The 12,867-nt window shown below is 43.5% G+C and overlaps 1 protein-coding gene across 4 annotated transcripts in view; it reads right to left on the bottom strand.

The window, feature by feature from the left end:
* Positions 1-7,580: 7,580 nt before the first annotated feature.
* Positions 7,581-12,867, bottom strand: part of ZFYVE28 (zinc finger FYVE-type containing 28) — a 275,066-nt gene continuing 269,779 nt past the window's right edge. For 2 of the 4 annotated variants that reach the window (XM_075930869.1, XM_075930866.1), the window contains 2 exons: positions 9,254-9,361; positions 7,584-7,772 (listed from right to left, as the gene is read on the bottom strand). In XM_075930869.1, the coding sequence (XP_075786984.1) occupies positions 7,644-7,772; positions 9,254-9,361 (237 nt within the window). In that variant the 3' untranslated portion in view covers positions 7,584-7,643. Of the gene's footprint in view, positions 7,773-9,253; positions 9,362-12,867 lie in introns of all 4 variants that reach the window. The other 2 variants (XM_075930868.1, XM_075930867.1) reach the window with 2 other exon arrangements.

The following is a 12,867-nucleotide window of genomic DNA, read 5'->3' as shown; positions in this document are numbered from 1 at the left end:
GTGAATAGGAGGCAGCTGGAAGTGCCTATACTTATCATCACAGATCTTTTTCAGTGACAATAAGATGCTTTTAAAGGGTTAAAGAATGTATGTAACCCTTCAAAAGGGTTACATGGAATCAAATTCAGTGAGTGCTTTCATAGAACAGAGATAAATACAGTTTGGAGAAGCCCTAATGGGAATCTAAGGTGATCCAATCACCCATAGAATCATACTGCAGTAAAAACTCTTATCTGGCAGTCAGTTCACCAGAGAGCTTAATTAACCAGCATTTCTGGTATCTCCCAAAACAAATCTTCTGTCTAGAAACCATAACTAGGATACTGCCCAGCACATTATGCAATTGCACATGCTGCACTCTACTTTTATGCAAAAGAGGTAGAAAACAAATAAGCAAGCTAAAATCTCCTTAAATTATGCCACTTACTACATGGTGCTAGGCCCATGAAGCTACAGTCAGGGATTTATTAAAAAAAAGCAGCTTCCAAAGTGTGTCAAAGGGTCATTACAGATTCAGCCCAATCTCTTACACCTCTACATCTACAATTTCCCTATTTTGGCTTTGTGTTAAGCATCTGGTCACAATTTATCTTTTAGTGAAGACTGAAGAAAAGTAGACATTAAACATTTCAGCCTTCTTGATGTCATCCATTATTAGCTCTCCTTCATGATTTAGTAGAGGACCTAAACTTTCCTTCATTTTTCTCATGGACTACTGCAGGGGTTCTCAAACTTTATAATACCACGACCCTCCCTCTAAGTTGTTGCAACCCCACTCTAAGTTGCTCGCGACCCCCCTGGGGCCTGGACCCACAGTTTGAGAAACATGGCACTAATGTATTTCCAGAACCTCTCTCTTCTTTTCTATCCCTTTGTACATGTAACTCATTAGACAATCTTTCTATTAAACTGCCACCGTTCTTGTCTGTCTGTCATGGGATTTTCAACTTTCACACATACCCCTGCGCACGCGCCAACACGGACTGGGTCAGTGCAGCGCTGAGCGGCTCCACTCGTGGGAAGTTGCTGCTGCACTGGCCGATGTGGCAGGCATGCTCTACTGCTACCTCTTGCCGCCGTGTCTCTCCTCTCCCCGCGATCCCAGTCCCTTTAAAGGGATAGAAACTGAACCCAGAGCTGCTACATGGGACCCCACACATCACAAGAGGGCAGCCAATGGCAGTTGCACTGGTACAGATCAAAGGGGAATGGGAGACTGCAGAGGAACAGGAGCATCTAACCCCCTCCAGCTCTCCATGTGCCCCACTTCCCCTGCCCAGCCCGTGCCCCTGATTTTCTTCCCATAGGAGTGGAACCTTATCTACCAGTTCTCTGGGTTTCTTAAAATCTGTTGACTTTTTAAACTCATTATTTTCCTTGAGAACAAACCTTTGACTTCAATATCACCATCTGTCTCTTCATGCCACCTACCTGTAGTCACCATCCTTGCACTTAATTCCATTTGACCTGCAGTGAGAGGTTGATATTACATAAGTACTGCTCTTGGAATAATTTACTTAAATTGTTGCCCAGTAATTGTGAGAGATGGCAGCAGTCCATGATACATCAAATGCCACTGTCCTAGATTTTTTAGACTTTCTTCCCATAGCTCCTCCCTGCATAGTCCTACCAAGGTAATGACGAAATTCCTCCTATATAGTTTGGTTTAAATGTACTTAGGTTTTCCTTCACTTTGTACACTCACCTAGATTCTGAGCAGAGTTATTCTGGGCTTGGAGATGAGTCTGTGCAATTATCTTTCTAAACCTCAGTAGCAGGATCTTCATTTGTTTTGTGTGAGGGTTGTGGGGTTTTGGTTTGTTTGTTTGTCTTAAACAACATCTTTGCAGGGAAAAATGTGAGACTTTCTGCCCTACAGTTTGAGGAGATACAGATGCAAGAGAAGAAAATACAGAAGGGCAAAATGAGAGCAGGGAGGGAGAAGGAATAGCTAAGAAGACAGGTGCACAGAAGAAAAAAGGGAAGATGTGCCCTTTTCCTTGCATAATCTCCTCCTTATTATCTTTTCCTTCTTGGAAAAAAAACAAACAAACAAACAAAGTGTTAAAACCTTTATCAGAACATTAGCAGAGGAAAGGATTGAACTTTAAAGCATCAAAGTCCTTCAGCCTCTGCATGCCATTGATAGGTATAAAGATTTAATACGTGTTTAACATTATGTTATGGTTTAATCAATTGTAGAATTAATAATATGTAAGTGATTCTAAAATAAATCACTGTTTTCGGTGGATCCAATATGGAGTCTGTGAACTTAGACCTTGGACTCCATTTTATCATCTTGCCTGTAAACAACCAGGACACTTGGTTCACACTAGCACTGGCCAGATGGAACTGTGTTTTCCTGCCAAAGCCAGCACCCAACATTCTATTACCTCAGAACTTTTCCCGCCAAAGAAATATACAAGGTGTTACTCAGAGCCTGCGTGTTGCCGTCCATCTGAGAGACAGTGTTTGTGATACAGGCCTTTGAGCTGTTCAGACAGATCCTTGAAGGACACCAGCATTCTTGAGAGGAGACTGAGGAATGGAAAAGCCAGGCTAGAACACCAGTAACATTATCTAATAGGGAACCCAATTTGCCTGTAGTGAATCCTGTAACCAAGTGACCATCTTCCTCAAAGGCTTCTCTGCTAGCAAAGATGAACATCGTTTGCTGGACTCTCCGAAGTTTTCTCCTCTAAGGCTTCGAATTAGCCAGTGAGTTGTAGGTCCTGGGCCTCGTTGCCAAATTCTCATCAGTACCTAGAGTTTAAGTTGGAAATAGGTTTCTTTGTTGGGATATTTGTTGTGGTTTCATGGAGCCATGGGAAAGTTTTATTTGGTTTGGAACTGAGCTTCACGCTCTGGAAATCAATCACTGGACACTGTAGTGTTTGTGTTTTATTTCCCCCCTTTTATCCTAATGTTGTATTAGTAACCTTAATACAATTCTCTTGGCCTACTGTCTCCTCTTTATTTTCAACCCACCATCTATACCTATCTTAGTTTGGTTATTCTACAGGTAATTCTACAAATTGTGATGCTCTAATGAATATTGTTAATATACCCAAAATCATTTTCATTAAGGTGGAATAATCCTGATGTGGTTGAAGATTTGCTTAGCCTGGTTCTTCTGTAAACAGAATTAGATTATGTTGTTGGTACTTGCTCAGTTTAATTGAACAGGCACTGAGAAGTGTGAAACAAGTAAGCTAATCATCTGTATGAGAAATCATGCCATTTAGATTCTGATGTATAACTTTTCTTGCATTAAATATCTGTATTCCAAAAGTACAATTAAGCTATATTCCATGAAACATTGTAAAATTCTCTATACTAGTTACAATCAGAGTTACGCTAGAGTAAATTCAGACAACCCTTTAGAGTTTAACTGCAGCTCTGTACAGAAGCTTGACAAGAGGACATCACTTCAAGATAATATGATGACTGTTCATTGAATCCAAATAAAAGGAAAAGATTGCTGTTCACTGACCCCAAACCTCAGCTTTGTAGGTTATAAACTTGAGATCTCTACATTTCTTTTCTTTCTCTTGACTAGGGCAGGATCAGGTCTTTTTCAGTGTGTGACAGGTGTTAAATCCAAGCAGACGAGAATGAATCAAAATCTGCTGCTCTCTGTAACACAACTGAAGACAAAGCAGCAGCACTGAGTAAGTCTAATAGAGCCAAGAGAAGACTGGGATGTAGTTAGAGTCCTAGCCTATGACTAGGGAGACATGCATTCACTTCCCTGCTCTACCTTGGGCTTCCTGTGTGACCTTGGATGAGTCATTTAGTCCTTCTGTACTTCAGTTCTTCCTCTGAGGATAAAATACTTCTCTACCTCCCAAGAATGTTGTGAAAATAAACTTGTGAAATGATAGGGGCTATGTCTGGACTATACTGATCTCCCGCAAAAAGGTACACAAATTGCACTCCGCAACTTACATACCTTTTTCCAATAGTTTTTTCAGAAGAGGCTTTCCAAAATTTGACCTGTCTACAGTGGGCCAAATTTCAGAAAAGCCTCCTCTTTCGAAAGAGCCTTTCTTCCTCACACCCTCCACACCCCTGTCTGTGGAACCAGGGCACTGAGAAGGGGGAATACGGTCAGGGGTAAGATGACCAGGGCTTGGGCCACAGCTGGGGGTAGAAGTGGGGCAGAGCTGTGGGCAGAGCAGGGGTTTATGCTCCCCTCTCCTCCTGGAGTCTAGGCTGGCCCCTGTCACACCTTCCCTCTTTGCCCCTAAAGGAGGATGTATCATACGAGTTGCAGATCTCTGCTGTAGAAGTAGATATCCACTCTGTTATCTAAGACATTGTAAAATACAGGGTGTCATGAGAAACGGGTAAGTATTTATTTCAAATGCCCTAGGTTGTTTTTTGTTTTCTGAGGGGAGACACAGAGGGCAGAAAGCATAGCTGCTGAACTCTGGTTTATCCAATGAATTTGACTTGGAGACAGTTTGTTACTATGGATGTGTCACAGCATCTAACAGGTCAGGAAATGTTGGACTTGCACTGATTCCTTGTTGAGAGAGAAATGGATCTTCTGCCATCCTAAACCGGGAAAACAGCATCCAGCCTAGACCTCATGTAGCACAGTAACTGTAGAGCTACAGCCGAACAGTTCTGTATTCAGACATTTAGTTGTAGTGTTTGCTTCTCTGAAACTTTTCCAGCTGATCTTTTAAAAAAAACTTCTCAGACAGCACATTATGTCCTTTGTTACAGTCACATGTCCAGGACTGTCATTTACTCACTTCCTATCCCTAGATATCTGCTCGAGGTGTGAGTCAAAACCAACCCTGTGGCTGAAGCCACTATTTTCCTATCTGTGGTTTACAGCCATTTTCAGTTCCAACAGGTTAACTCAAAGTTCTTGAACATCAGAAGAATCTTGCCTTTGAGACATTGTTTATGGCATTCAATGTGGGCGCAACTTATCACTCTGACTTGGATGAATTTGCCACTGGGGTTAACTCTTGCAAGAAGGCTCATCATCTCAGTTTTGATTTAGCAATAAATCTAGGAGCTTCATCTCTAACACAATGCACCATTAATTACAAAGCTATGAACAAAAGTGATTACCATGTTAACACTAGCCAGATTTCAGACACTAATTCCTTAGCTGTTTTCAATTTCTCTTCAGTGTCTTAACGCGTGCTCTCCAGTTCTGGATAATTTCTTGAAGAAAACCAAGCCATTTTAAGAGTTAACGGAATGCTATAAATCACCAAGGAACAGTCTGCTAAGTGGATCTCCCAAACAGAGATTCTGACTCTATTTGGAAAGGAATTGTTGCTGCAGGCAATGGGAACATCCAACATTGGATTGTTACTACTGGGTTGTGGATGGTTTAAAATTTTAAAAAATCATTTAGGCAATAAAAAGAGAGGGTCCAATCCTGAAAGGGTTAGAGTCACAGGAGGGATTTAGGAGTGGCAACTCTAAGCACCGCAACCTAACTTTTAGGCAACCTAATGCCTACTTACAGTCTTGAGGTAGCAACCAGTCTCACTATACAATGCATGAGGAGAGTTATGCATGAGGAGAGCTATGTAAAAAGGATTCACAGAAGCCAGCACAAATGAGGAGCCACCTAAGTTAGCTAATAACTTAGCTAAAATATGGAGGTGGTGTCTCACCTTGGTTTCCCAGTGGTTAGAGCACTTACCCAGGATTTGGGAAATTTCCCTCTACCCAATTCAGAACAGGAACTTGTCTCCCACTCTGTTAGTGAGTGCCATACTAACACACTGTGACCTGCTGGATCAAGCCTGCTGGGGAGACAGGCAGAGGACCCTACTGCTTTTAGACACCAAGAAGCTTGACATCATCAGAGCTTAGGTAACTTTACGCACATTCACCAGCAGAAATATAGGTGCCTGTGGTGGGGGGTATGTTAATTTAGGTATTTAGGAAATTTAGAAGCCAATAAGGTTAGGCAGCCCCTTACTAGGCAGCCCCTGAGTGATAGGTTTGTGAATACTGGTGCCTACTAAAGTAGGCACTTTTAGTAGCTATTAGGTACCCCGTGTGAATCTAGCCTTAAGTGCACCCAGTTCCCATCAAAGTCTTTGGTCACCGCACAAGCACTGGGTGGAAACAAGTCTTATCTCTCCCTCTTTTTGGGGTGTGTGTGTGTATGGTCTATATTAGCACTTAAATGCTTTTCTGTATCAATTCAAGGGGAACTATAGGAAGGCAAGGGCTATGACTTTCCCAAGGTCAGAAAGAAGCCTGGGGCAAAAGGAAAAAGAAATTCCATTCTGTTGTCTCTCAGTCCTGTGGTTTAATCCACAAGACCAGCCTTCTTCTCCATAATTCATAACAGGATCCATGACAGACATACAGTGTGTATCCAGAGTACTGAGTTTGTTTTTTTATAGTGGCCTTTTTTTAAAAAAACTTCACCTGTATCTAGACTGCCGTCGTGTTCTTTCAAAATTAAATTGAAAGAACACAGCAGGTTTTTTCAAAATTGGTAAACCTACTTTCATCAGGAAGAACGCCTTTTTTCTAAAGAGCTCTTTCAAAAAAAGGCGTTCTTGAATGCAAACAGTGTTTTTTTGAAAGAGAGCATCCAGATTGCCTGTGTGCTGCCTTTCGAAAAAGTGGATCACTTTTTTGAAACCCTTATGGCTGTCTAGACGATCTCTTTCAAAAGAGGCTTTTTCGAAAGAGCTCTTTCGAAAAAGCCTCTTTTGAAAGAAGCTTGTAGCCTAAATGTACCCTAAGAGAATACTATGCATTGTTGTCTCCAACTCCACACAACTATGTGGGGAAAAGACAGGGATGACTGAAATCCGTAAGAATGGAAATCCTACCACTAGAGCTCCATGATTTACTATGAGTAAAGTGGACACTTCGTGTTCTCTTCATGTTCTAGCATGTCATAACAAATGAATGTCATAACTTCATGTTCTCATATGTCATAACAAATGTCATTGTGAATATTCATGGAGTGAGATACTGACCACCATGAGTAAGGATATTGAAGTCTAGCCCTGCATTCATTGATGAGTAGGATACAAGAGTTGGACCGTTTCTGTTTGCCCCCCGGAACAGAGCCTATTTTCCAAATACATTTAGCATGACTTTTCACAGATTCATTCTGGGGGAAGGAAGTTTTGGGCCTCCTTCTCCCTAACTCAGCAGCTACAGTTTTTCTGCCTCTATGAGAAATCTGATGCTACAGCAAGAAGTCTTCTCTTTATGACCAGGCTATATATTTTCCAAGTGCAAGGAGAGGGTTTGTCCAACTGTGATAGGGAAATTTCTCTAGCTACATAGTACCCTTGCTGGACTGAGCGATTAAAGGCTCTGAGTTCTCACTCCAATTTCTTCACCCCAGTACCCATCCGCCTTTATTTTCCCTCCTGCTCCCATGCAAACAGGACTTGCCTGACACAAAGATAATTGAGCCAAGACTTCCTGGGTGTTTACCCCAGTTTCTCTTTGGGTAACTCTAGGCAGGGACAAGGATGCCTTTACTCCAGGACACTCCTAACTCACTTGTTGCCCTTTTAATCCATAATCACTTAAACTATATGCAAGTCACTTAAAATAAATGCAATTTAATTTCCAAATAAACAGTTCTGGTGTAAATAAAGAGCACTCCCAGTCACTTTAGAGCCTGGTTACTGGTTTACTGTTACAATATATATATGGGCCTTGTGTCTTCTTCCAGGAGCAAGCCATGCTGTAGTGACACTGCTAGGGTTGTCAGGTGTCCGGTTTTGAATCGGACAGTCCAGTATTTGAGCTTTCTACTTTGGGAAACAAATTGGAAAAATATAAATGAGAAAATATAAATGTCTAGTATTTTCGAAATAAGATGTAATGTACATTGTGATGTACAGGCAGTCCCCGACTTACGTGGATCCGACTTACGTCGGATCCCTAGATACGAACGGGGTGAGGCAACTCCCGCACATGCGCAGCAGCATTCCCGGGGCTCGCTCACCTGGGTCCTAGGATCCTCCTCCTCCTCGGGTCGGCTCCGACTGGGGTCCCGCAGAGCTGCCGGGCAGAGGAAAAGTGCCTCCCCACGCCCGCTGCCCCCCCTCCCCTGAGCAACAGGCTGCCGAACAGACAAAAGCAGCCTCTCTGCCCCTCCTCCCCTCTATACATGCCGGGCTCCTGGAGCGGAGCGCAGCAGCGTCCCCGGGGCTCGCTCACTTGGGTCCTAGAATCCACCTCCTCCTCCTCTTCGGCTGGCTCCAACTGACCTCTGCCTGCAGCAGCTGGCCACAGGGACAGGGATCCCGCAGAGCTGCCGGGCAGAGGAAAAGTGCCTCCCCACGCCCGCTGCCCCCCCCTCCCCCCGCGGCCTCGCATCCTGCACGCCTCCCCCCTCCCCCCTGCCAGCAACAGGCTGCCCCCTCCCCTGAGCAACAGGCTGCCGAACAGCAGACAAAAGCAGCCTCTCCGCCCCTCCTCCCCCTATACATGCTGGGCTCCCTGGGCAAACAAAGACTCCACCAAAACAAACAAAGTGCTGGCCTCATTGTGTTAGCAAAAAAAGGACCCTCCTCCTAGAACCCTGGGTGGTGTGTGGAAATAAAGCTATTAGCTCAAAGCATGGTGCAGAGCTGTTTGGTATTTGATGAGTTACTCCTTTAGTCCTGAGTTTGTCACAGGGACAGAAATAGATGTGAAATCTTCTGAACAGGGGAACAGACAGCAAAACAAACATTAGAGGGGAGTTAATCTTTCCCTGTGCTATCCAAAACTAAAAAAAATGTTTGGCTAGAGTTTCCCCTACAATATGTACCAGTTCCGACTTACATACAAATTCAACTTAAGAACAAACCTACAGTCCCTATCTTGTACGTAACCCGGGGACTGCCTATAATGCCAAGTGTGTCCGGTATTTTTGTTGAAACCATCTGGCAACCCTAAACACTGCTAATGCTAGGGGACTGCAGGCAACAGATAATATTCTCCACCTTTGGGTCTGGCTCTTCTGGCAGGCCATGTCCCCCTCTGGGTCTTGCTCTTAATATCTAACTAATTGCTTTTGGGAAAGAGGCCCAACTCTCCCTTGACCAGTGCACATGAACACCAGTCCTTCTCTGATGCTGTTTCAGCTCCAACTGTTCTTCTGACTCTGGACTGCTGCTCAGGCTGCATGCACAGTTGTGCTCTCTGGCTCTGCATTGGGCTGCTACTCGCTCCATCTCAGGATTTACAAAGGATGGGCTCTTGATTTCCTTACTGATCTCTCCACTGTGTAAATCTGGCTGACCTGGAGTGCTGAGCTCTCTCCACTGTCCCCAGAGTTAGAGCACTTCCGAGTTCCATGGTCTCTGTCAGTCCCAGGTTCCTGTGTCTTCTTCTGCCCTTCCCCGTTCTCCTGGAATTGGAAGAAGGACAAGACCCCCAGGCTCATTACACAAGTCTAATCTTCTGCTGTAATCTGCATGATACAGCTTTTTTCTAATTAAGATTATAGTAGAGAGTTTCTCTTTAGGCACCACTGTGGTGACTCCACTCCATTGAAAGGTGTATAGGAAGCAGGGATGGCTATTCTGCTTTATGCGCTTTAAAGAAAGATTTTTCCTTCCAAAACTGAATAGCAGCTAATAGACGTGCATTTTAATTAATTGTTAAGAATATTTTTCTGCTATAATTCTCAAATGCATCTTTCATGCACAACAGCATGTACTTTGGATTATTGAAATCGACATTTTAGTTTTGGTCTTTACACTACACCATTAGTTTGGGTACTAGCAGGGGACATTTTCAATATTTGGAACTGGATTCAGGTTTGGATTCTGAAATTACCCCAAAAGGGACAACACCCTTTTTCTTTCATATAATGGAACAAATTCATTTTCCTTACTTTAATTGACTATTTGATTAATTAGTTTTTAGAGAAACTTTCATCAAAACCAGTACCTTAGTAAGATATAAAATCCTTTGTTTTTCCTAAAATCTTTGAAAACCTATTTTTTAACATAAACATATGGTGAAATTTCATAAACACATCTATTCTTATGGAGATCACACAAAACAACTTAGTATTCTCTTTTTCTATAAGCAATATACATTGTTATGAACACACTAAACTAGTCTGATCGATTAAAGCACTGAAACAAAGACATTATTTTAAAATAAATATGTAGTAATCTGGAATGATTACTTAATGAAGGCTTAAGAGTACTGTCACGGGGGTGTCCACTCACAACCTCCGGGGGGAGTAGTCAAGTCCTCAGGGGTCTTGAAATTATGCCCCAACCCCACACATCCAGCAATCTCTCTCCAAGTAGAAACTCCTGGCCCTCTCATTGTGGCCATAGGGCCTAACTCCAGTAGTCAGTGTTCAATACCCTTTCACTGGGGCAGCGTGGCCTAGTAGCTGAAGTCACTAATAAACGTTCTTCTTGCTGGGGCAATGTGGCATAAGAGCTGGCATCACTAATGAACACCCTTCTCACTGGGACAGTGCAGCCTGGTAATTGAAGTCACTAATAAACGCCCTTCTTCCTGAGGCAGTGCGGCCTAGTAGCCGAAGTCAGTGTACAGAGGGTGCAGGCTCCATGGATTGGGGGATTGAGGTGGAGAGGGTAGCCTCTGCTCACTCAGCGAAGAATTCCATCGCAACACGCTGAGCTCCTTGGGAAATGATCTCACACCCGGGGCTACTTCCTACCATACTCCGCAGGACTCTCCTGAGTCCTTCCTCAAGATCCTCTGTAGCGCCGATGTCTCACTGGCCAGTTTCCAGGTCTGGTCCCTCTGTCGGTTGGTTCACCTGCACGAGCTCTGGCAGTACCTCCTTCCTTGTCAGCAGCCAGCCCAGATTGAGCCTCTCTCCAGGCTTTTATACCTGGGCTGCAGTCTGAGGATGCCCAGCAGGACTGCGGGTATCACCCATCTCCCTCCCCCACCCATCACATGTACATTTAAAAGATAAAATCATCTTAGAAATACTGATGAAGAAAATGTAAAACAGAGAGGAGCTGTATCGTGTATTCAACACTGTTTAATATTGTATTCAGCAGGACAGCTGATTTGCCCTCACTCCAAAGTGTTTGCAAAGAAATCTCTGCTTCAGTGTATATCAAAAACCCTGTGACGGATTTTTTTATTCCTATATTTAGTGCTTATAATTGGTACCTTCTGCATGGCCGGTCTTCACAATCTGGCATGCAGTGGAAAACATGTTCCATTTGTCTTTAGAAAGAAACTGTAGAAGGTTGTTTTAGTTCTCCTCTCCCCTCCCATCCCCCCCCCCCCCCCCCGAATATTATTTGCTACATTTGGTTTTAGGGATTTGGCTGGAAGGGGTGAGCAGAAAAGGGAAGTAATGAGAGGAGGGCGAGGAGGAAAACAGTGAGAAGAGGCCTTGGGATGGGCACTGGGAAGGAGCAGAGTGGAGTATCCACATGCTGCAGCTTCACCCACCACCCATGGACTGACCTGTATTTGACTAGTAATAACCTGCCCTTGTTCTGATTTAAGTGATGCAATTGCCTCTCACTTTTAATCTGTATATGAGAATTTTCCCTGATCTCTCCCTCCCACTTGTAGTATGTTTAAGTCTAAAAGTGGCAAATTTGGCTTGTGCTGACTCAATTGACATATTTCAAATTGGAAGATTTTTAGAAGATTTTTTTAGGAGTGGTAGCTTGCGTGTACTAAATTCAGAGACTTAAATTGCTCACTTAGTTCCAGGAACCAAACCTGGCTAATTCTTTCCATCCTATGAGTAGGAAATGGTCCTGTCTTTAATCAAAGCTTTTGGTGTCTACCATGGCAGTGGATTGGGATAGTTCTGCTGTCACTTGTTTTAAAGAAATTTTTTTTCTATAATATAATTCTAAAATATTTTCTTCATCCTTTACCAGTCCAATTTGTCTCAGGAGGGACAATTGTAGTGTCTCTGGTACATGATCAGAGGTCATAACAGAGTTGACATGACGAGAGGGTTACTCACCTTGTGCAATAACTGAGGTTCTTCGAGATGGCTGTCCCTGTGAGTGCTCCACCTTAGGTGTTTTTGGCACCGTTGCATCTTTAGTCGGAAATTGGAGACAGCAGTGCCCTCAGTCAGCTGTGCATGCGGGCAGCCAGCATGTGCAGCCGACTGACCCCTCAGTTCCTGTCTGCCCAGAATTGGAGGTGTTACAGAGCAGGGAGAAAGGAAGGATGGTGGAGCACCCATAGGGACAACCATCTTGATGAATCTCAGTTACAGCACAAGGTGAGTAACCCTCTTTTCTTCTTCAAGGAGTGTCCCTGTGGGTGTGCCACGTTAGGTGATTATGAAGCAGTGTGCTTGCCTGGTGGAGGGAGCTCTGGTAAGTCTGTATGGATACGGTATGTCTGAATTGCGTATCCATAGCTGAATAAGAGTTGATGGCGTAATGTCGTGTAAATATGTGAGCCAAAGCCCATGTAGCAGCTCTGCAAATGTCGCTGATGGGTACATTTTTGAGAAATTAAGTGGAAGCCACTATTGTTCTAGTAGAATGTGTCCTTATACATGCTGGAGATGGGGAGGAGGTCACAGTTAAGTATGAGAGGCAGATACAATCCTCTGCCAATTTGGATAACCTCTGTTTGGAGATGGGCATGTTTTGTAATCTCTCTGCAACAACTATAAAAAAATCTGGTAGACTTACTGAATGATTTTGTCTTTTGTAAGTAGAAGACAAATGCTCTGCAGAGATCCAGTGTGTGTGAAACATGGTTTCCTTGTTGTCAGAGTGCGACTTGGGGAAGAAGACAAATAGGTATATGGGCTTGTTGCAATAAACTGAGGTGAGTATCTAGGGAAAGAATTTAGGGTGTGGGTGGAGGACAATTTTATCCTTGTAGAATATGGTATAAGGAGGAACAATCATCAGGGCTTCC

Source organism: Pelodiscus sinensis, chromosome 5 (genome assembly GCF_049634645.1).
Source record: "Pelodiscus sinensis isolate JC-2024 chromosome 5, ASM4963464v1, whole genome shotgun sequence".
Classification (NCBI taxonomy): domain Eukaryota; kingdom Metazoa; phylum Chordata; order Testudines; family Trionychidae; genus Pelodiscus; species Pelodiscus sinensis.
This window is presented reverse-complemented; position numbering and strand designations above follow the sequence as displayed.